This window comes from Rhinolophus sinicus, chromosome 14 (assembly GCF_057876585.1).
Source record: "Rhinolophus sinicus isolate RSI-liver-muscle chromosome 14, RSI-T2T, whole genome shotgun sequence".
Taxonomy (NCBI): domain Eukaryota; kingdom Metazoa; phylum Chordata; class Mammalia; order Chiroptera; family Rhinolophidae; genus Rhinolophus; species Rhinolophus sinicus.
The window spans coordinates 77,610,450-77,635,922 of NC_142514.1; the positions used below are offsets into that span (position 1 = coordinate 77,610,450).

The 25,473-nt window shown below is 39.5% G+C and overlaps 1 protein-coding gene across 1 annotated transcript in view; it reads left to right on the plus strand.

The window, feature by feature from the left end:
* The first annotated feature begins 2,555 nt into the window (after window positions 1-2,555).
* The window catches only part of LOC148755733 (nuclear pore complex protein Nup153-like), an 85,773-nt gene continuing 62,855 nt past the window's right edge, over window positions 2,556-25,473 (plus strand). Inside the window, exons 1-3 of the mRNA XM_088791356.1 lie at window positions 2,556-2,723; window positions 11,260-11,485; window positions 22,247-22,489. Of these exons, the coding sequence (XP_088647482.1) occupies window positions 2,610-2,723; window positions 11,260-11,485; window positions 22,247-22,489 (583 nt within the window). The 5' untranslated portion in view covers window positions 2,556-2,609. The remainder of the gene's footprint in view (window positions 2,724-11,259; window positions 11,486-22,246; window positions 22,490-25,473) is intronic.

Below are 25,473 nucleotides of genomic sequence, written 5' to 3' on the forward strand. Positions count from 1 at the left end.
TAGGTTGTTTGGCATTGGTAGGTGTCACGCGGGGCGTCCATCGGGGTCTCTGGTCCCACTCCCCACATAAGAACGCAGGACATGGTGAGGCCAAAAAGGAACACCCATGGAGCCATAGATGGGGGAGTCATACCACTATATTCTTGCTGGCGGCATCTGCCTGTCTGCTATCCGCTCTTGCTAGCTCAGCCACCATCTTCCTGCTAGCCCCCATTTTTTTGCTAGCATAGCCACAGCAGTTATATTAGTGGCCAATGGCTCACTGGTTACAGCTGACGGCCAACTAGCCACAGCTGATGGCCATGCAATCACAGTTGATGGCCATTTACTACCTGAGCCAGCACCTGTCTATGTGAGGCCGAGAGCCTGGAAACTACTTTCTGGGGCTCTGCCCCCACAGTAGGTTTCACTGTGGTCTGGTTTTGCTGTTGCTAGCTTACTGAATTCTGGAAAATGCTGAAGAGATGGAGAGAGCTATACTGTTCACGGGTGCCCACTTCACTGTATTTGCAGGAGATGATAGAATACAGATGACCCTGCTGTCCATCTCTTCATTTGTAAAATTCTCCCAGTAATGGAGACATTGTGGGATCACATGTGCAGAAATCTCTACAGAGGAACTTTATGTACCTAATCCAGAGATGCCTGTGCAGTTTTTCTGGATGTACAGCAATAAATGTGTTGTGAGAGTGAGAGCATGCGTGTAGCCTGCTGGACCTTTTTCCTTTAGTGGTTAGCATTAGTAAGTGAGTAGGGTAAGGAGATTTTAATGCGAAGCTGCTGTTCATGATTTTCGTGTATAGTGAGCTGACTGTAGTATGTTATCATTGTCTGTTTAAAAATAGAAAAACTGTAATTTATGTCCACTTTGTACTGTAGTGTATTTACTTGGTACAAACCGTGTGTGTGTGTGTGTGTGTGTGTGTGTGTGTGTGTTAGAATACAGACCATCTAATTTGGATTTTAAAACATCAGGTGTTTGTCTTTACTAACTCTGCCATTAGTTTGCCTTCTGATTTTCCACACCTGTATAACCCATGTCCCTGCAGCTTAATAATAGTAACTGCCAACATTCATTGAGGGTTTACTGAATATTAGGCACTGTTCCCAACATTTGATATTTATTATCTCATTTCATCCTTTCTGCAACAGATGCCATAGATACTATTGTTATTAAGTGTCTTTGAATGGAAAACTGGGGTAGAGAGCTTAGTGACGGAGAGGGTGGCAGAGCCAGGGTTCCACGTGCGCTTCCATCGGTCCGTCCTCTCCTTGTTCTGTCTGGTAAATGTCACAGAGTGGCAAGCCAATGAAAGGGAAGACCGGACGTCTGCAGAGTGCAGCAGGGCTGTGGTGACTATCAGAAATTCCAGACTGACCAATACTGAGGGCCGGCATCTGTGATATGTAGAACAGGGCGTGTGATACATGAAACGATGCTTAAATGAGTATTTAGAGCAAGTAGCAGAGCCGGCACTGCCACCCATGAAATAGTAGCTAAAGGTAGCTTAATATGAAAGATGTATCTAAAAATGGTATTTCATTGTTTTCAGAAAAATCACAGTATCCTTTCTGAAGTGATCAAGAATTAGGTGTAACCTTTCCTGGACAGAAGAGTGTCTTATATAGACTGCCAGGGAAAAGTCGAGAGGGGAAATGAGCCCAAAACTTATTTGAATTTTACAGAATGGGAGTTGGCGTGGATAGCAGCAGTGTAATATCTAAATTAACTATGACAGCTACTAATACAGTTGAAGACAACATGAACAAATTATCATTGACTTTACTAGTGTGAGATCAATAGTATTTGGTCATTGATATTTTCATTTGTCATTGTGACTATGGGAGAGTAAAGTGGTTTGGGGCATCTTTTATGGGATAGTTCAGTAGAGGCCTGTGTTTAAGAGTTAATTTCCAAAGTACATTATTATCAGTATTGTTACATCTGTTTACAGGTATGTGGACACACTTTTTCTCCTAGCAATAACATAGCCTTTTCTTTCTAGGGCATCACTTTATGGGAAGAATAACTTTATAAAAATGTTTAGGGTTAGGTAAGGTCAAGATGTTATATGACTTAAAAAGAAGTGACAGCGTTCTGCCTGGCGACCACGGCAGCGTCCTTAGCAGCGGCAATAGACGGGAACAAAGGCGGTGACTGCGTGGATGGTGACGTCGCCCGGGTGGGCGTTGTGCGCATAGTGGAGGGTTAGGCGGTAGCGGCGGCGGCTTTAACTGCGGCAGCTCGACTAGGGCGACGGGAGAATCCCCGTGACCGGCGGTCGAGTTAGGCAGCGAGCGTGTGCATCCGCTCTCGCTGTGCTCTGCGGAGCTTATCGTAGATACCGTGCGACACGCAGGGGAGGTGGTGCGCGAGGGGCTGCGGGAGCGGAGCCCGCTCCTCGGCTCCAGTAGCGCCCACCTCCTTCTCTGCTGCCAGCACGCGTTTTGTCACCTCGGTGCTCGCAACTTCGCGGTACCTGTGGGTCTGTGCCCCCGTGTGGGCAGCGCAGAAGGACTTTTGGGTTGGGGTGGGCGGGGGTGGAGGGCTTTAAAGAGGCCGCCTCTGCTTTCCCCGCCCCGTAGCGGGAAGGAGCCGAGGCTCCGCCATGGCCTCGGGGGCCGGAGGAACAGGAGGGGGCGCTGGCGGCGGCAAGATCCCGACGAGGCGTTGCCACCTGCGGTCATTTCAACCTTACGAGCTGGGCGGGCAGAGACGCCAGGTACTAGACAGCGACTCCCTGTGGTGCAGCGGGGATGGTCTGGAAACGAGTTAATATATTCTAGGTGCCAAAAGTTATAATCACAGTTTCTTTTTAATGCTCTTAGGTAAAACATCTAAATTTGGGGGGTGATGCCTTAACAAGATAACACTACGATCCAAACTCTCTTAGAGCTGCTATGATTTTAGGTTGTGCAGTTGTGTTTTACAGCTTCATAATTTATCATTTCCCTCATCCAAAATACTTTCAGCTTCTTGCCTCAGCCGTTTAATTGGAAAAGAAAACATATTTCTCGCTTTGGATTCAGGTTTAAAGATGTTTGGGGATTTTTACATCAACACTAGGTGTTACTTAGTATTGGCAGAAAATAGCACATAAAAGTATCCAGGAATATATAAAATACTACTCAATTTAATATTATCGATTTTTAAATCTTAAAATAAGGACTTTCTTTACTCCTTTCTGGGACTTTTGTGGATTTATAGGCTGACTGCCTCCTTTCTGTCTTCTACTCTTACCAGAACCTTGGCTCTGCAAGAATCTACCGCACCTACTGGTGCTAGGGAACTACTTAATTTTGCCCTTTTTTGGGGGGTGGGGTGTGGAGTGGGTGGGTGCTTCAGAGGTTTTATCTTCTGGTTTGGAGCTAAGGGAATCCATTCATTTTATCTTCCTAGGTTGTAATTTGTCTTACCAGTCAGTTCCTGCATTAGGCTATTTGAAAAAGAGGGGAAGGAAACACCTTTATTCAGTAACTTAGACCAGGAGTCTGCAAACGTTTTCTGTAAAGGCCAGATAGGTTTGTAGCTGAAAGTTCTTTCCTCTGTTTTCACATTCTTTAAAAAGTATAAAAGTCATTCTTAGCTTGTGGCCCGTGTAAAAGGCATCCAAGGTCTGTATTTAGTCCACAGACCATGAGTTGCCTAAATAACACTCCATTATATGACAGTGTGGGTTTTTGGTGGTGGTGGAGTTTTGTTGTATTGGTACCATCTATAAAATACTTTGTTCCAAATAAGTATGCCCTGCTTGGTATCTGATGACTAAAGAGTGTTCTCAGTTTTGAAAAGGAGGGATATTTAGAGGTTGAATACTGATCTCAATCCAGAAGTCACTAAGTAGTTTTGATTTTTATCCTTATTTGCTTTCTCCTAGATGTTTAATTCTATCCATGGACATAGGAATGGAAAGAGTTGATAGGAAATGTGCTCTAATCAAGTCAAGCACTTGGGTTTGAATGCCTGTCTGCCAGGACTTGTAATCAACTTGTAAATAAATACAAGTTATTTAAGTACTCTGTGCTTAATTTACACATTTGTAGAGCAGAAATTGTTCTGAGAGTTAAATGAGATAACAGAAGTAAAGCTCTTAAATCAGGGCCTGGCATATAAAGTAAGGACTCATTTGTAATTACTGTGATTAACTAGAAACTTTTGATTTAAATGTTTTAACTGCCTATGAATTCTGCTGCCTCTTTCTAGTGGTTTTTCCTTTATATACCCACGCTCAATCTTTTATAGGCTCATATTGGATTTAAGGACTTGTTTGCTGAGTGATGAGGCCAAACCTTAAATTATTGCTACTCTCCTAAGTGCTTACTTTTAACATATTTTCTTTGTAGAAATGCCAGTCATTTAGATATATAGGGAAATAAATCCAAGTATTGAGTTGTTTGAAGAAACGTCATATTTTGGTTCATGATGAGAGGCCCTTGTGTAGTTTATGATTTTACCACATTTTCTCATGAGTGACAAAAGGGCCCAGGTGTTGTTTCCATTTCCTGGAAAGTTCCCTGATAAGGCAGGTATCTGTTAGTTTTAAGTAAAATGAAGACTTTGGTCTGATGACCCTAATTTAAACCATTTTCATTGGGCACAGTGTATTATTGGAAAAATATGTTGATCTTTTATTCTCAGAAATGTTTTCTTTGTAGCTACTTAGTTAATGGTCATGGCGGTAGCAGAGTTTGAGAAGGGTCTTCTGTGTTGGGAAGCCCAGTTTAAAGTCTCGCCACCAGGTACAATTTACTGTGTTTACTGTCAGAACAGGACAGGACAGTGCCTTTTCTGTCTGTGCGAGGAGATATTCCAGTGTGTGTGTCAGTTTGCTTGATTTCACTGATCTTTTCCATAGTATGAGTTCAGAAATAAATTCTTACATCCTGTGTCAAACAGATTGTGGACAAAAAGTGGCAATATCTTATAGGGAACTTTGGGTTACACTGTTTTGGCCTTTTAGTGGGTCTCCTGTGGCTAGCTTACAGGTCTTTTAGGGACTCCTTTTCTTGTCCTTGTTGTTTGATTCCTGTTAATTATCCATTCACCACCTCTGTGATATGGATAACTGAAAATAAGAGACTAAGCCAGGCCATGTTTCTCCTTCATGAGTTAGTGACAGAGTATTGAAGGAAGGGGAAATGTGTGTCCCATTGTAGTTTTTAATTTTTTAGCCAGAGTAATTTTTATGCCCAGGTTGTTTGGCTTGATCTGTTGAAGTTGAGAAGGGAAATGAAAAGCGGATTTTTAGTGGCTAGAAGGTTTTGGACTGGGTATATTGGGAAAACTTGGCTGCTGACTGTCACACTGGAGGTTGTAAAATATGACAACTAGTAGCTTAGATTTGTAGGTTAGATTGAGATTATTTAAAACTAGATTCAATATAACTGCATTAGAATTTGAATACTTCATTACCTTTTTCCCTCATGGAAATAACTGAGTGTGCATCAGGCACACAGACACTGGAGCAGTAACAATTGCAGTACTTGGAGCAGGCTTAGCCAATCAAGCAAAACAAACATATTCATAGGAACAGCTTCGAGGAAAGCACAATAATTTTAATCCACCTCCTGTGTTTGCATACATGCTGAGTTCACAATCTCAGCTGCCATTAAAAAAAACCAAACAAACAAAAAACAAAACTGAGTGTTAAAGTCAGAATAGAGACACATTTTTAAACAAGTAATGTTAGAATGGATATATTGAAAAACTGGCAATACCTGGTAGATTACAATGGCATCTAGGTTTTCGCTCTAATTTAGTGTTTTTATAATAGATATTTTTTAAGTCTCATGTGAAGTCTTGTGTTCTTAGTTCTTGTTCTTTACTTGGGCTTGGAGGCAGCAAGGGGAAACACTGATTAAACGGACTATATGAAATAAGAGTTTCAAAAAGTTTGGGAAGGAGAGTCTGGTGGCATGGGAATTCAGTGGGTAAGGAGAATGTTCACAGAACTGTGGAAGAGAACTAAGGGTTAGTGACGGTCCCCAAGGAAATAACGGCCACTGAAAGAGCAGATAAAAATCAAAACAGCGGTGTATTCTGGGGGAATGGGGCTCCAGAACCTGAAAGCTGATGATGGAATATATTTGATATTTATACTTAGAGAGGCAGTGAAGTTATTTGACAAAAGAGATTTTATAGTCTGAGTACTACTGTTTAATAGAGTATGATGTGAAGAAGAGAGATGCATAGAACTGAAGTCAAGAAAACTAGTAGGAATAGAGTTCTATGTAAGAAGAAGGAAGGCTGTATAGTAGTGGTAAGGAAGGAATTAGTCATGTTGAAGAGATGTCTCTGGTTGTTCTGAGATTTCCAATTGGCAAAAAGATACATAGGAAAAAATGACCTTTTTTATTAGAAACGAGTTGTGAGTTTGTATTGTAGAAGAGCCTTTCCCCACCTCAGCCTTCTTTCTTTAGTCCTTGAAATCAGGTAAAATGGAATTTGTAAAGCTAGTGTACTCACCGCACCTTAGACATAGATTGTGCTTGATATGTGAGTCATTTACTTGATTTTACTTCTGGCCCCTAAACTGAGTACTCTAATCTCAATGGCATTTTTTAACGTGTTTTGCTAAGTGCAGAACCTTGGAAAGAATGGACTCGATGAATTTAACCAGTCTGAGTTTGAAGATTCACCCCTTTAATCCTTGAATTTAGCTCATTTGTTGTGATTATGTTGTTAGGCTTACAAGCAGTATTTTTAAGATTTTAATGCTCCGTTTCTTTGTTGATTTTTCTAAGCCCTTCATTAATTTAGCTTTTTGGGGGCCTGACTTTCTGCTTCTTTTCATTTAGTTGGTTTTGTATTATTTATCATTCCAGAGGATGGTTTCAATTTTCCCATGGTCTTGGATAGCTTCACACATTGGTTTTTTGAAGAAAGGATTATTAGTGTAGTGACAGAAATATTATTTGGTTGAGGTACAACTATTACACTGAGCAAATTTATTATTTATTTTTAAGTTCTAGAATCACTGATGTTCTTTTTCGAAACGTGTCATGGAATATTCATGTGTAGGAATAAGAGGTTGGTTGAGCAGTGCAGTCGTAGGAAAATTCAAACCACGCACCAGCTAATCTGTGCGTGAACAGACCTGGTGTCTGCGCTCACAGAGCCAATGTTAGTGCAGGTGATGGACAGACTGATTACATCCTGTTTGACAAATTGCCGTCCTGTAAAAAGTACGGGGCACTGTTGGAGCATATAAGGGGGGGACTGCCCAGACTTGGAGGATCAGAGAAGGTTTTCTGTAGGAAACCTTCCATGGAGTTACATGGTGGCCATTATGCTTCCCTCTGAAGCCTCTGACAGCAGGAAGGAAGCTGATCTGGTAAAGCAGGACATGAGTGTGCACTGCTTAGGAGACAAAGATGAGATGTTCTTTGGTTATACAGTCAAAGGAACCTTTACTTCTATAAGGAAACGGTTTTTCCCCTTTGTCAGGCAGGGAAGTACTTCTCCAAATTTAGTTGATATACAGACAACTTTATGGTCTCCACGCAAATCTGTGCATAATCAGATTTCTTTTTCACAACAATTTTTTACAATTGAATACTCAGTAGTTGGTTATTTACCATAAGTATGCTAAGTCTTTACAATTAGAAATAAAATGTTTCAAAGATAATCTTTTATATTTACTTGTGGTGTGAATTTCAAAGTTGATATTATGAAGTAGCTGTTTATAAAAGTTGGTGTAATGGTCTGATGTATTTGATTCTCATGGAAATAGGGTGATCATTTAGGTAAAACTTTGTTGTAGTTAAGCTTATACTCAGGGTTATGTTTACTCTGGCCTTGAGATAATAGTCACTGAGTTTGTAGAGGATTTTAGTACACTGGTTCTCCAACTTTAATTTGCATAAGAATCATATCAAGAGTTTTTTAAAACAGACAGATTTCCATTTCTAACATGGTCAGGGTGACACCAAAGCTGCTGATCTAAAGACTCCAGTATGAGGACCACTGTGTTAGTCCTTTTACAGTTACTGTCTCTCTGTATATGTATGTACATATGTATATATGCTATAGAATAAAAGATTACACATAGGTTCTCACACATACACATGCACGTGATTAAAGGGGAATTTTGAAGAACTTCAATAGTTATTTAATGTTTATTAGATTTTGCAGTCATAAATGGTTACCATAAGCTTCGTCAGCATGTACCAAGGACACTGCTGTATTTGAGTCTTGGCACTTTTTGTTCCCTCAGTTTAGAAAACTTCACTAGAAATTTGCATGGCTCATGCCTCACCTTTTTCAGGTTTTTGCTTATATAAAATAGCTACCCCATTTGGCTTCCCTGCCTTATTCTTGCCCGTATCACCGAATGATGATGTTATATGTTACATATTATATTTATTTGTCCCCCTAACTTAGAATATAAGCTCCAAGAAGGCAGGAACTCGTTCCCTGCCGTCTCCCAGTGTTCTGTGTCTGACATGTAGCATGCGACCAGTAAGTACTGACTGAATGAGCTGAGTGAAGGAAAGCAATGTCTGCTGTTACATCTATGAGTTAAATAAGATTCCAAAATAGTCCCTAAATAAAGCTTCTCTGTGGCCTATTTATGGACTTCTTTAAGAGATAAAGGTTGGATGTAACTTTTGGGTACTATGAGTGCTGCCCTAAGCGTGGTACATTTGTCCCATTGTTGATAAAGTAGATGAGTCAAACTGATACATGGACTGACTGTTTAATTTTCATTTTAATCATACAAAAAACTCTGACAAGTAGCACTGCTATATCAATACCTTAGGGGCCCATTAAGAAACAGACACTCTGGATGATTGAATGGAGATGTCTTTTAAGAGAGTCTACTTAGAGATATGCTGGTGGTTAAGGAATAAATACGGTGTGGCAGGAGGCCCAGAGACTAGCAATAGCAGAAGCTGCCATCATCCCTCAGACTGGAAGGATAAAGGGAAGAAATGGTGTCAGGAGCGGAGGAGGGACCACCTGTCTAGAGCTGTGGATTTAGAGATGGGGCGGGCACTTAATCAGAGGGAGCACAGGAAGAAAGACCTCTTTCCTCCCATCCTCAAATATCTGGTGTCTGTCATAGGCCAACCCTTTTAGAAGCCAGTTTGGTGGGACAACTTCTCAAGAATAGAATGATGATGGGCACGTGAAGCCCAATACAACATCAATCTGTGATTTGGTAGATTTTATTGTGTAGGAAAAGCTAAATTTATGAAGAGAAGTGAGTGGATAGAAAGAAAAATCAGTAAGTAATAGTACAGGTGAAAATCATGGCTAAAGTTTGAGAAACACTGGGGAGACTGTTCTGTAAGCCGCACTGTGTTCTGTACAGTCCTGTGGGGACAGAGTCCCAGAAATCAGTTTCCAGGCTCTTCGCCTCACATGGAAAGGTGCTGTCTCGGGTAGTAGATGGCCATCAGCTGTGACTGATTGGCCATCAGCTGTAACCAGTGAGCCAGTTAGCCACGATATAACGGCTGTGGTAGGATAGCAGGCTCGGATTGCAGCTAGTTAGTGGGGGTTGGTTGGTTCGCAGAGAAGCGGATTGCGGATTGCACATCGTTTGGAGCCTGCTTCCTGTATCTTCAACCCAGCTGCCTGCGAGAATATAGTGGTATGACTCCGCTATCTATGGCTCCATTGGTGTTCGTTTTTGGCCTCACCATATCCTGCATTCTTGTGCGGGTAGCGGAACCAGAGACTCTGCATTACAGTCCACTGGACAATTTGTTTTTCTCATTCATTTTAGAATATTTTATGATATATTTTAATGATTGTGTGACCAGTATTCCACATTATACGTTTTCCGGGTAACTGATTCGTAATAAGACTTGTAAGTACACATAATTTTATTCACCTCTTGTAGAGGGACTTTTTCCCTGAAATAAATGTATTGTAATTTCATTAAATGTATCTAATTTCCTCATCTCTTTAAGGAGAATGGTGGTTCTGAAACTTGAGCACCCATCAGAATCCCTTGGGGGCTTTTGTTAAATCAGGTGAGCCTACCTGCTGAGTGTGGTAGGGCTGGGATAGGGCCTGAGGTGAGGCTGATGTTACTGTGAGGGGGGCACACTTTGGGAACCACTAGGCTCGGGGATTCTGAGCGTATGACCTTTTCTTATGACTTAGGGTCGCTTACCCCACAGAGGTACACTGAAGCAGAGGGATGTTGTTTTCTTCCAATGGTTCCGGGTCAGTTTTATCATCCGTATTACTTTGTACTGTGGAGCTCTTGATGCTGTCATTCATTGTGCCACTAGTAACTCCTCTCTCTCACATGGTAATTTCCTTGTGCTGAGCTGCTGTGGGCTGAGATAGATTTGTTGGTTAGATTTTAGTTAAGTAAAGGGAAGGTCTGCAAGCAAAGTTCATGAGCTTTAGGTAATGAGCTTTATTATGTCCATTTTGACTGTTTGGATTTGTTTGCTGATTATTCTCCACAGAAATCTAACGCTGCTCCAGAAGTGACCTTTGGTTAAGTATGGCGTTCATTTTAAGTCTCCATCTGTAAAGTGACCCAGTTAATACCAACTTAATAAAATTATTGTGAGGACTAAATTGAATAAGATTTATAAACCGTTTAGAATAGTGCCTGGCCTGTAGCAAAGCTACTGTAAATGTTAATACTGATAGTTGTTACACCACATTTTTCTCCTTTTAGAAGTTACTATAATAAAACTATTTCCTCGGATTTTCAGGCAACATTCTGTATAATGAAATTTTACCATTAAAAAACATGAGATTATTTCTTGAGTTTCTTATGTTGGATTAGTTGTCTATTGTCTGTCATTTTTGAAAAGGAGTCTCCTAGTTTTGTCTGGATTTTTGTTCTTTTAAAAGACTTTGCAATAAAATAATTGCTTGAGGCAGCTATTGAAGGTATTGTTTATATTGCTTCTTTAATATGCTGAGATCAAAATGGATGCCTTTTCTCTGGGATTATGACATTTTAGTGCATGCTTCATTACTAAATTTAAAGTTTATGTCTCATGGGAAGGACTATTGGAGATTTTTAAGGATTCGAATAATATGGCCATTTGGGGGTAATTATTGGCTCATGAATACATGCTATGGAAGAAAGAAAAAAGCAGGAATTTCATAATGTCTCTACAATTTGTGAAATACTGGTATGTCAGCATTAACTCAAGAAACTGATATTTAGGAAACTTTGTTGGAAACAGTTGTGTTTTTCTTGGTGTGGCTTTCTGTAAGTTGGTACCTATATAAAAATACATTTCTCAAACTGCCTTATGTGTGTTTCCCCCCAACAGAGTATCTTTAGCAAGTTGACAGAATCTATTAAGAATATTGTGCCACAATGGCTACAGAACTACTTCAGCAGGAATGAACATGTATGCACCTGCTCAGCAGTTAGAAGAGAGGAACCACAGGGGCTGGAAAATAGAGAAGATGACCATCTGATATGTGCTGATGAGGAGAGCGCTAATATTCGTGATGGCAGAATCACTCCTGAGCCAACAGTCAGTAACACGGAAGGTAAATAGGGCGTGGGTATTGTGTTTTGAATGCTGGGTTTCGTGCCTGAATTTTAAATATTTTTATATTGTCTGATGTGGTAAATCTAACTGGGAAGAAGGAGGAGAATAGTGATCAGATTCCAATTAGATAACTTTCTCATTTATCGGCTTTCTGATTATAGTTAAGGGAGTCAGATACACTATATCAGTTAAGAGGGCAAGCTCTGATGTTAGACTTTGGGTTTGGTTTTCACAGCAGCAATCGTTAGACATGTGGTTTGGGGAAGACAGTCTGCTTTCTCTTGTGTAGCCTCATAAATACTTTTGAAAACAGTAGTATATGTGAAGCCCTCAGAGTAGGTCCTGGCACTAAGGGAGCGCTGTGTAGACGTCAACTATTACACGGACACTGTGGTACTGCCTCCCACAGCACAGGAATTTGGGTATGGCGGAACTGCAGTTGGCTTCTGTCTTTTCTGCAGCGCGCCAATGGGGCATTTCATTCATCATGTCATTGAGTGACCATGCATGTTAAGGCTTGGCCGGTTTTGGATCCACTTTACAGCATCTGTGTGTGTGTGGTGGCGGTGGGGGTTTTACAAATAGTAAATAGCTTCAGTGTAACCCATGGATGTGGCATATTTAGAAATGCTACTTTGTCATTTCACGTCAAATATTTTTTACAGCTCTGTTGAGATCCATGTCACATAGGCTTGAAGCAAGGCATTTAAGGTGTACAGCTCGGTACTTTTTGACATTTTTTTGAAATATATTACCATTTTTTTGAAATATATTGAGCCTTTCTCTGGTAGACCTCTAAGCTGACTGCTTCCTTGTCATTTTCTTCCCTGGGCCTCAAATGGGCCCCCAGCCTCTCTCTTTCTCTGGATTAGAGACTTCTCGTATGCAAACAGCGTGTATCCCCAGGGACTGACACCTTCTTTTCCATCCTCATGTACTTGCTTGTGAGGATTTACTAACTTGAAGAATTTAGTGTAGGTGTCAGGTGAATGGAGAGTTTGTCATTTCACATCTGTAAATTCCATTTAGGTGTGCTTGTATTTTCCTTGAAATAATGGAATTAATTCAGTGGTCACCACAGTCAATTCCAACTCGGATTTTATTTATTATATTACTGAGGTTATAAGGCAATTTCTGTTGCATGTATATGATACACACCTTGGTGAGTAACTTCTAAACTTAAAATATTAGGGAAATGTCAAACTAGAAAAAGTTCTCACAACAGTAAGGAGGATGGTGCAGTGAACCCCATTGTCCCCATCCCCCAGCTTCAAAGACAGCCGACTTGCCGTTGATCTCCTTGGCTCTGATCCCACGCCTATTCATCCACCTTCCCACTCTGATTCCCTTGGTTATTTGGAAATAAATTGTGAGCAGTTTTTTGATAATTAATTTCAAAGACTGGTAGTGTTTCCCCTTTGTCTTAGATCTGAATTCTACTCCTATGTTAAACTTTGTAAATTCCAGAGAGTTCTCTCTTCACAGTCTGCGTCGACCTCTCTCACAGTGTTTATTCTATACATATAATCACATAACATGGGAATTAAAGTACCTCTTATAACTCCTCGATATGTGGAATGTAGATCTCACTAGATACAACACATCACAGTTTGTGTTTCCTCTGCGAAACATTACACTTGAATTTGTCAGTGCGTTCTCAAAACAACTTAGACATGTCTGCTCTTAAAGTAGTGTCACATCGTTGGAAGCTTAAAGTAATTCAGATATAACAGTCCTGAATGTTGTTTAGTGAAGGTTAATTTTACCAGTGTGGCTTTTCCATTAACAGTACCTGGAGCTGGAGGGCACTGTACTGTCTTCAAATAGCACAAATAGTGCAGGAAGAACAGTTACAGAATCTGTGGCCCATTTCAAACCTGTTGTCTGCAGCTTTCCGCTGATGTACCTCTGTGTGCTGCCTGTCTTAGTGAGCGGGAGCCATGGAGTGTCTAGTGTGTTCTGCAGGAGCAGTGGACTGGATCGATGAGGAGAAGTCATACAGTATTTGTCCTTTTGTGACTGGCTTCTCTCACTTAGCCTAATATCTTTAAGACTCATCTATGCTGTAGCATGTACCAGAATTTACTTCTTTTTGAAGGCTGTGTAATATTGCACTGTATGTATATACCACATTTATTCATTTGTCAGTGGACAATTAAGTTGCTTCTACTTTTTTGGCTATTGTGAATAATGCTGTTAGGAACATGGTTGTACAAAAATCTTTGAGAATCTACTTTTAGTTCTTTTGGGTGTATATCCAAAAATGGAATAGCTGGTTCATATGGTAATTTTGTTTTTAATTTTGTGAGGAACTGACATACTGTTTTGCACAGAGGCAGTGCCATTTTACACGACTCATGATGTTGAACATCTTTTTCTACCAAGAGTGCATACAGGTTCCCGGTTCTCCACATCCTGCCAACATTTATTTTCTGCTTTTCTGATAATAGCTGTCCTAATGGGTATGAAGTGGTATCTCACTGTGGTTTCGATTTGCATTTCTCTCGTGATTAGTGATGTTGAGCATTTTTTTATATGCTTGTTGGCCATTTGTGTATAAGCTTTCGAGAGATGTCTGTTCAAGTCCTTTGCCCAGTATTTAATCAGGCTATTTGAGTTTTCTGTTTTGTGAGTAGTAGGAGTTCTTTATATTTTCTGATATTAACCCCTTGTCAGACATGTGGTTTGCAAATATTTTCTACCATTCTGTAATTTGCTTTCCACTCTGTTGATTGTGTGTTTTAGTGCACAAAACTTAAGTTTGATATAATCCCTTATGTCTGCTGTTTTTTGGTTGCCTGTCATGTCCAGTCCAGTGTCGTGAAGCTTCTCCCTTTTGTTTTCTTCTTGGAGTTTTATAGTTTTGGGTCTTATGTTTAGGTCTTTAATCCATTTTGAGTTAATGTTTGTATATTGTGTAAGGTAACGGTCCCCTTTCATTCATTTTCATGTGGAGATCCATGTTTCCAAAAACCGTTTTTTGAGGACATTGTCCTTTGCCTGTCGAGTGGTGGTCTTGGTACCCATGTCGAAGATCATTTGACCATTGATGAGAGGGTTTATTTCTGGGCTGTGTTTTCTATTCCATTTAATCTATTAACATGCTCAGCTACATTAACAATTCCCTGATGATGAATGATTCCTTGCATCCCTCAATGAATTCCCCGGTGAGCGTGATCCCAGTCAGGTAATTTTAACAGGTCTGTTAGGAACTTTGGTCATAGTTTAATACCTTTTTAAAGACTGTGTTAAGTATAGCACCTTGGCTAGCTTGGTTTCAGTTTCTGTTGAATAATTTTTTCCCACTGCGGATCACAGTTTTTTTAGGTATATCAAGGGATTGCTTTTACAAAATATTGTCAATTTGGATGGATATGTAGAGTTTCTAGATTCTGTTATCTCCCTCTGACGAGAATTGATTCTCATTTTAGCAGGCAGTTGTTACTGAATGATCATTTTTAGCTTTATAGACTTAGTTTCACACTTTGGTAGTTGTATCTACGGAAATTCCAGGGTGTTTCTTAAGTCCCGTAAAGTGGTGGGACTTAGCTTCCAAGCCCTGTCCCCCCTGTGCGTTTTGGGGATGAGTCTGCAGTAAATAGACTCTGGATACTCCCGTGGGGCCACCTGGAGGCCCCTTCTGGCACAATTTTCTAGTCCAATGCCCTTAATTCTGATTTCTGCCTGTTGTGCTTTGCTTAGACTCCAGCTCTGCAACAGGTGTGAAATGCCCTAGACAGAGAGCTAGGGCTCACTGTGTCAGGTTTTTGTGTGCTGTGTTTTATTGCCTGAAAGCTGTCCTTCACATAGTTTGTCCATTTTTATAATTATTTACATAAGCAAGCTAATCTGGGGCCCAGTTGTTTTACCCTAACTGGAAGAGTCTTTTGGAAAGTTGTCAAATGATTCTAAAGTTCTTGAAAATACAACTGAAGATGAATAGAAAAATTCTGAAAAAGAATAAGGGGGGTGTGGGGTAGGTTGGAGGCTCTTTTAGAGTTATTCAATGTGTCCTAAAGCTACAGTATTTAAACCATTATGGAACTGGTACAGAAATATACAGATATATAAAGTGGGAAGGGGGGGAAGCCTCTTGGAATTTAGCATAGAAGGACCCCGACATAACTAACATTCATTCAACTTATGATTTTTTGACCTTGCTATAGTGTGAAAGTGATGCACAGTACATAGAAATTGTAGTTTGAATTTTGAATTTTGATCTTTCCCCAAGCTAGTGACCTGTGGTAAGATACTCTTGGGATGCTGGGCCATGGCCATGAGCCACAGCTCCCAGTCAGGTATGAGGTCACGAAACAGCTGATACTCTGCAGTGTACTGTGTCGCCACCGTTTTTGGATATTGTGTTCTGAGTAGGTGTAAAATAGGCTGGGTAAAGGTACAATGTTTGGTAGGTCAGGTGTATTAAATGTATTTTCGACCTAATGGTATTTTCTGTGAGTAAACCCATCCATTGTATGTCCAGCAGCATCCCTATGTAAAGGGAGTAAAATTTTTCATTTTTTAGAGTCTTTGAATACTATCAAGTCTCTGTAAACAAGATAGAAGTTATTTTCTGATTACAAAAGACACCATCAAAAGAAATGAAGGGATACGACTGATAGTGAAAGTTTCGATACTTTAGATCATCTCACACTGATTTACTGAAAAAGAAATTAGATCTCAGTAATCTTAAGAGAGATTACATCAATAAACAACTAACAGGAGAAGAAATATAAATGACCAATGAATTTAGGGAAGGATACTCAATATCCCTGTCGTTAAAGTAAGTGCAAATCATATAGTGATGCCATTTGTCATATTATATTGACAGAAATCAGAAAGGGTTCATATGCAGTGAGAACATGGGGGCAGTGTACATTGTCATTTGCTCTTTGTGGGCGTATAATGACAGGAAATCTTTGGATCACAGTATCTCTCATAGGCAAAAATGAGCATGTGCTCTGATCCAGTGTGTCAGAGCAATTCCACATAGTATTGTTTTCTCACTGATTCTCGGGATACCTCTGACTACTTAGGCTGTTTTATGGGCCCAAATTTAGACTACCGAATCAGACCTTTCCTTTATGATTTTTATTAAAAATATGGCTAACATACATTGTTATATTAGTTTCAGGGATACACCATAGTTTTTCAACATTTATATACCTAAAAATTGATCACCATGGTAAGTCCAGGAACCATCTGACACCATACCACGCTATCACAATATTAATGACCGTATTACTTATGTTGTACATTACATCCCCATGACTTATTTGTTTTATACCTGGAGATTTGAAATTCTTATTTCCCCAAAATTTTCTTCTCTTTTAAATTTTTGAATTACAATTGACATTCGATATTAGTTTATATTAATTTCAGATGTACAGCATAGTGGTTTGACATTTATATAATTTAGGAAGTGATCCCCCTGACTAGTCTAATATCCACCTGGCACTGTACATATTTATTACCATATTATTGACTTTATTCCTTATGCTTTACTTTATATCCCCATGAGTATGTTGTAAACACCAATTTATACTTATTAATCCCTTCACCTTTCTCACCCTGCCCCGAAACCCCCTCCCATAGGTGACCCCAATAAATTTAGTTCCTCTCTGACACCATGCGTAGTTATTACAATATTATTGACTATATTCCTTGTGTTATACCCTACCTCCCCATAATTATTTTTTAACAACCAATTTGTACTTCTCAATTTCATCCCCATTTTCTACCTACACCCCAACCACCCTCCCACATGGCAACCATCAAAATGTTTTCTGTATGTATGAGTTTATTTCTGTTTCTTTTTCCTTTATTTTTTTCTTTAGGTTACATACATAAGCAAAACACATTACACCGGTCTTTCTCTATCTGACATTCCATTCAGCAAAATACCTTCTAGGTCCACCCATTCCGCCAAAGATGGCAAGAATCCATTCCCTTCCCTGGCTGAGCAATAGTCCATTGTATACATGTACCACCTCCTCTTCATCCATTCTTCCATCAAGGAGCACCCAGGCTGCCTCCACATCGTGGCCATTGTAAACAATGCTGCAGTAAACATGTGGATGTACATGTCCCATAAAAGTAACGTTTTGGGTTTCTTTAGATAAATACTCAGAATTGGGATTGCTGGGTCCTTCTTTATCTTTTGTTATACAGTTTGTTTTAAGGTTTATTTTGTTTAGTATAGTGTTGCTACCCCAGCTTATTTCATTTTTATTTCTTTTTTGTTTCTTTGTTTCCATTTTCATGAAATGAGTTTTTCCATCCCTTCACCTTATGTCTGTGTTTCTTTCAATCTGAAGTGAGTCTCTTGTAGGCAGCATATGTAAGAGTTTTGTTTTCTTATGCATTCAGCCCTCCTGTGTCTTTTGACTGGAGCATTTACTCTGTTTACATTGAAAGTAATTGTTTTTTCTGTTTTGTTTTGTTTCATTTTTTTAGAGGAACAAAGACTTTTATTGAAGCAAAAGTACAGCTCCCTTATTGGAAGGGGTACCCGAAACTGGGATGCCCCTGAAAGTAATTGTTGATAGATATGTAGCTATTGCCATTTTGTTATTCATAATTTGTTGTTGTTATTCATAATTTTGACTTTTTTTTTCTTCTGTCTTAAAGAAGTCCCTTAAAATTCCTTATAGTACCAGTTTGTTGATGATGAATTCCTTTCGCTTTTTCTTGTCTGGGAATCTCTTTATCTCTCCTTAGATTTTAAATGACATCCTTGCTGGGTAAAGTAGCCTTCGTTGTAGGTTTTTCTTTTCATCACATTGATGCTTTGTGCCAGTCCTCTCTGACCTGCAACATTTCAGTTGAGAAATCAGCTGACAGGATTATGGGGGCTCCCTTGCAGGTGATGAATTGCCTTTCTGTTGCTGCTTTTAGAATTCTCTGTTTGTTTTTAAACTTTGCCATTATAATTATATTGTGTCTTGGTGTGGTCCTGTTTGGGTTCATCTTGTTTGGGTCTCTCTGTGTTTCCTGGACATGTATATCTTTTTCCTTCACTAGGTTAGGGAGTTTTTCAGTCATTAGATCTTCAAGTAGGTTCTCAATCCCTTTCTTTGTCACTTCTACTTCTGGTACCCCTATGATGCAAATGTTGTTATGCTTCATGTTCTCCCAGAGGTCTCTTAAACTATCCACAATTTTTTGGACTCCATTTTCTTTTTACTGTTCTGACTGGGTGTTTTCTGCTACCTTGTCTTCCAAATCAATGATTCAATCTTCTGTTACATCTCATCTGCTGGTGAGTCCCTCTTGTGTAGTCTTCATTTCAGGTATTGTATTCTTCACTCCTGACTGGTTATTTTTTATGGTTTTTATGTCCTTTTTTATGCCTGCTATCTGTCTGTTGAAGTTCTCACTATGTTCCTTGAGCATTGTTATAACCATTGTTTTGAACTCTCTATCTGGTAGGTTCTTGTATCCACTCCATTTAGTTCTCTTTCTGGAGTTTTCTCCAGTTCTTTCATTTGGAACTTCTTTCTTCGTTTCCTCATTGTGGCTGCCTTTGTTTTTTCTATTAGGTAGATCTGCTATGTCACCCTGTCTTGGTCAGGTGGCCTTATGTAGTAGGTGCTCTGTAGGGCCTTGGAACAGTCTCCCTGGTCACCTGCTCCAGGTGCTCCAGGAGTGTCCCTTGTGTGAGTTGTGTGTGACCTTTTGTTATAGTTGATCCTTGGTTGCTCTTGGCATGCTAGTGGGTGCAATTTTCCCCCTGGCGATTTGTTGTGGGGTTTGGTCAAGTACACAGCTTATGTGCTGTTGTTCAGGGGGCTTACCTCCCTGAGTGGGAATCCCACTGAGGGATTCAGCCCTGTGGGCTCTGGCGCCCTTTGAGACTGCTTTTTTGTGTGCTGCTTATGGGACTAACTGGGTATTGCGCTGCTGTGTTCTGAAGCCAACCTCCATGTATGTTGGTCTGGGGGCTCTTAGGAAGGGCTCTGGTGCAGGCTAATTACACCCAGTGCCTGTGATTAGCCAGGGACTACCTTATAGGAGCTACAAAGTGACCTGTGGATGTTTGCTTTCTGTGCTGAATTTGGAGGCATGTGTGAGAGGCCACACTGTGATCTGAGGATAGCTGCCACAAGTACTGGGCCTGGGGTAGCTCTTTTCAAAAGCCAGGATGCTGTGAGGCCTGCTGCTACCTGCCAACTGTCTTAAGGTTCAGAAAATGATGAAGCCTTGTGTGGTACACAAGTTGGGTGATGCAGGATCTCAGGGAGTCACTAGAGTGGGCGGAGTTGTTGTCACCAGGTTAATGTAGATTCTGACTTGGTGCCAGGGCTGAGCCTAGAGCTACTCAGCAAAAGTCTTAGAGCACACCAAGGCCAGTTGTAGACCGCCTGGTGTACTCAGACTCTGATAGCTTTTCAAAAAAGAGTGCAGTGTTAACAGGGCTCTCTGAGGAAGTGCCTCTGGTGTGGGGGGATTTAGTGGGTAGGGTCCCAGTAGAGCCCACCAGACCAATTCAGATTCAAATTTCACCCTCTTGGGGGAGTGCTAAAGAAAGGAAAGATGGTGTCTGACAGCTGGCTGCATGGGAAGAAGATTCTACACAGGGAAAATGTTGATTGTCCTCTCTAACCCTTGCCCTGAAGCACAAACCTCAGTCTGCCTCCCGTATGACTTTGATGCCCCCTGAGTCACTGTCCCTTCACTGGATCCCAGCTCGAGAGCCTTGAAGTGAGAGAATCTGTGCATGCGCCACTTAAGAGAATGACTGGGTTTCTCACAGCCTTTTTCGTACCAGGATAGTCAGAATGCCCACTTTTTTTCCCAGCTGGGTGTTGTGGGGGATCCTCTTCCCGCTTGATAGCCTGCTGTGGATCTGGGATACCTCATTCCTTTGGGGGAACCTCCTCGACCAAGAAATCTCTCCTGATTCTCAACTGTCACTGGAGGTTTGGTGCCAGTCTGTTCAGTCTTTCCACCCTTCCTCCCAGTCTTAATGTGGCTTTTTCTTTATATCCTTGGTTATAAAACTTGTGTTCAGCTATATCTCAGATGGTTCCCCAAGTTGATTATTTTATAATTTAGTTGTAATTTTAATATTTTCACAGAAGGATGCAGACACAGGGTTTATCCACTCTCCTGTCTTGGATTTCCTTCAAATCAGACTTTTTAAAATCTTTTTTAGGAATATTTGTTTCATAATTTCTCCTCATGTTACTCTTTCAAACTTAAAGAATCGTGGATTTGTTGATAAGTATGCTCTCATAAGTATATAGGTATAACCATAAAAGTTGGATGGAGTATTGGGAAAATAATGAAATATGTAGAGTAAGTCAGTATGATAAAATACAATGTGGTATTTAAAGGGAATGAATGCTCTGTATGTAAAGACAAAATTATATTGGTAAATGGAAAAACACATTACAGAACAGGATGTAAAAGCATGATTATTGGATTGGGGAATACATATATTTTTGTATGCATATGTACTATACTTCCCCCTTATCAGCATTTTTCCCTTCTGCAGCTTCAGTTACCCACAGTCAGTTGTGGTGTGAAAATATTAAGTGGAAAATTCCAGAAAGAAACAATCTTTAAGTTTTCAATTACTCACTGTTCTGCATAGCATGATGAAATATCGTGCAGTGCTGCTCTGTCCTGACGGGAGCTGAATCATCCCTTTGTCCAATGTCTGCACGCTGTAGATCCTCCCTGCCCTTTAGTCACTAAGTGTCAGGTTGGTTATCAGATCGACTGTCTTGGTATTCCAATGGTAGTGCTCACATAACACTTACTTTACGTATAATGGTTCCAAAACACAACAGCAGAGATGCTGGCAATTTGGATATGCCAGAGAGCTGGAAAGTGTTTGTTCTGTTTTTTTAAGTGAGAAGGTAAAAGTTCTCAACTTGTTAGGGAAAGAAAAGATCGTACAACGTTCTACAATAAGAGGGAATTTCTACCCATGAAATTGTGAAGAAAGAAAAATAAATTTGTGCTAGTTGTGCTATTGCACCTCAGACTGCAAAAGTTACAGCCACAGTACATGATAAGTGCTCAGTTAAGATGGAAAATCATTCAGTTTGTGGGTGGAAGACATGGTCAGAAACCGTGTTCCAAGTGCCGGCAGCGTGTTGTGCCAGAAAGACCTGAGCCTATAGGAAGAGTTCAGCGAGGGGTCCCCATTCACATAGCTTTTATAACAGTATATTGCTATAATTGTTCTATTTTGTTAGCTATTGTTTATCTGTCCTGTGCCTAATATAATAAACTTTATCATAACTATGTCTGTATAAGTAAAAACATAGTATATAGCATTTGATACTATCTGCAGGTGCAGGGATCCACTAGGGGGTCGTGGAATATATGTCTCACAGAAAAAGGGGAACTAATGTAAATTCTTTGGGAGGATATAAAATTTAATCGTGGTTGTTTCTAAAGGGTTAGACTTTGTTTTATGAATTAGATAGCTTTAATTTTATCTTTGATTAATGGGTTTTATCCTGAGACCAATTCAAAGAAAATCAGGAACACTGAACTTTTACAAGTTGGTATGTGATCACGAAAATATATTTTGACACTAAGTTAGGTAAATTAATTGCAGTTAGTTGAAATCTTTTTTGGCTCAATTGGGCTTATAGGAGGCCTCAGTGACTGGAATTGAAGCTATATGCACTGTGTAGTATGTTTTCTTAAAGTACAAACTGCATTTTGTCATGATGAGTTATTGCTTTTCCTAAGTTATATATTCATAATAATAATGTTTTATTTGTTTGTTTGTTTAAAGATACCGCAACAACTACTACTTCAAATTGTCCACATGTAGTAACGAGGCCTTCTCTTCATCGGAGCCATCTGAATTTCTCCATGTCAGACTCTCCTGCATTACACTCTGATCCCTTAACTTCCTCGTTTCCAACGGGCAGTTCTCGAATTTCCCTTGTGAAGGAAATGAAAGATTCTGCCTCTCAGCATGACAGTGGTAACATCTCAACTACCAGTGGTGTTTCTTCAAGAGCTTCTGCTAAAGGTGTTCTTGGCATTTGGTTGTAAATAATTTTGGTAGTAAAATTAACTTTCATGGGATAATATTTTTCTTCACTCACTTGTAATTTTCATTTTCTATTCATGAACATCTAGGGCCTCGTCATTAGTGCTTTTACTATGTGTTACATATTTTTGTTTCTGATACAGCTGCTTCGGAGAACACTTCAGTGCCACGTCTGTGGTCCATGGAGACGAAAAGTAATTCATTCTCTAGGCATACTGCCACCAGTTCCAAAAACCCAGCATTCTTTAGAAGACTTTCCCAGGTGAGTACTAATTGGAGTTGATTGAATCACATTAGTTTTGAGTGTTTATTGCTTATAATTTATCAACTGTGTTTCTGTACAGTCAAGTGGGAGATCTTCGATCCTTCAAACAAGCCAGCTTGGAATTTCTTGTTTTCATCCTGTGAAAACAAGATATGGTGGGGCGACCGCTTTCCTCAGAGAGCCTAAAGTACGAAACACACCATATCAGGTTGGTTTGAAAAGGATCGGTAACCTTTTCTTAAAAACAATAGTTGATAAGTAAGTAATGCCACTCAAATCGAATTTTGTTTAGGTATTTTCTGGAAAATGAGAGAAGTGGGTATTACAAACATTCTTTTCAGTTAGGGACGCTATGAATATGATTTTAGATCTAGTGAATATTTTATACATTAGAGTTGTGTGTGTGTATGTTCAGGACACGTGATTATTAATCTCTTTCTAAAAATATTTTGTTGTTTATTTTGCCTCTTTATTAACTTTTTATTTTTTTTACATACAGAAAAATTCACTTTTTTTGTGTACAGTTGTAAGAGATTTGGGAAACTATAACCTCATGAAACCACCACTATAATCATGATACAAAATTGTTCTATTACTGTTAATATTCTCGGGTACACTTTGTAGTCAAACCCTCTTCCCTTGCCCTCTAAAAAAGAAATTGAGGTACAAATTACATGCAGTAAAATCTACCCTTATTAAAGTATTTCAATTTTAGCAAAACACATGCAGTTGTGTAACCACTTTGCAATCACAATAAATAAACGTTTTCATCATCCAAAAATTTTAACTTGTGCATCTCTGTCTGCAGACAGTCTACCTACTTTCACCCTGTGGTAAGCATTGATATGTTTTATTTCAGTGTAGTTTTCGATTTTCCAGAATGTCATATAAATTTAATAATACAATATGTAGTCTTTTTAATCTGACTTACTCCACACAGCATAATGCATATATTAATAGTTAGTTCCTTTTCTTAGCTGAGCTATTATACTGTTTTTCTGTCCATTCACCAGTGAAGGGATACTCGGGCTGTTTCTAATTTTTGGCAATTGTGAATAAATCTGCTATTGACATTTGGTGTCAACTTTTATGTTCATTTTATTTTGATAAATACCTAGAAGTCAGACTGCAAGGTCATGTGGTAAGTATACATTAAACTTTATAACAAACTGCCAAACTGTTTTCCCAAGTTTCTCGTGTCTCTTTGCATTCTCATCAGTAATGTAACTGTTCTGACCAGCATTTAGTGGTTGTCAGTTTTTTCTTTTCTGTTTTCAATTTTAGCCATTGTCATAGGTATGGAGTAGCCATTCCAACTTGCTCTGGCTTTTATATGCATTTCCCTAATGACATTGAGAATCTTTTCATGGGCTTATTTGTCATCATAGATGTTTACTGGTAAAATAACCTCTTCAGATCTTTTGCCAATTTTTTAAATACGGTTCTTCTCTTACTGAGTTGAGAGTTCATTATTCAGGGTGTAAGCCCTTTTCTAGACATGCGTTTTGGGAATATTTTTCTCCATTTCTTTGGCTTATCTTAGCAGTGTCTTTTGAAGAGAAGTGTTCATTTCATGACATTCGGTAAATTGTTATTTTTCCCTTTAGCTTTTGGTATAGTATCAAGGACATTTTAACCTGAACCAAGGTCACAGAGATTTTCTCTTGTGTTTTCTTGTAGAAACTTTTATATTTATTTATTTTTTATTAGTTTCAGGTATGCAAGACAAAGTAATACTTAGACGTTAATCATTTATTTCCCTCACACTGTGTGAACCCCCCTCCCCCCATCCACTATCCCTCTGACATCGCACAGGGCCATTACATTTCCACTGTCTCTATTCCTAATGCTGTACTCTGCTTCTTCTATATATAATTTTACATATATATATATATATATATATATATATATATATATATATATATATATGACATATATAATTATAGTTGGCATTCATTATTGTTCAGCTTCAGGAGTACAGTGCAGTGATCAGGCATCTACATCATGCCTGAGGTGGTCTCCCAAAAGGGACAAGTGTCCATCGGATACCCTACAAAATCTTTACAATATTATTGATTACATTCCCCAAATTAATTTTCAAAACTCCGTGGCAATCTTGTGGTTACCGACTGTTTTCTAATCCCCTCACCTTCCCCCTTATCCCCAACCCCTGCCCATCTAGCAACCCTCAGTTTTTCCTCTATGTCTCCAAAACTGTTTCTGATTAGTTCATTCACCTTATTCTTTTCATTAGATTCCACATATACGTGAGATCATATGGTGTTTGTCTTTCTCTGTCTGACTTAGTTCACTTTGCATAATGTTCTCTAGGTCCGTCCATGTTGTTGCAAATGGTAAGATTCCGTTCTTCTTTATGGCTGCGTAATACTCCATTGTATAAATGTACCACACTTTCTTAATCTAGTCATCTACCGATGGGCATTTCAGTTGTTTCCATGTCTTGGCTATTGTGTATAGTGCCTCAATAAACATAGGAGTGCATAAAGATTTTTGAATTGGAGTTTTGGATTTCTCCGGATAGATACCTAGGAGTGGAATTGCTGGATCATAAGGTAGTTCTATTTTCAGATTTTTGAGATACCTCCATACTGTTTTCCATAGTGGCTGCACCAATCTGCAATCCCACCAACAGTGCACAAGCGTTCCCTTTTCTCCACATCCACGCCAGCACTTGTTG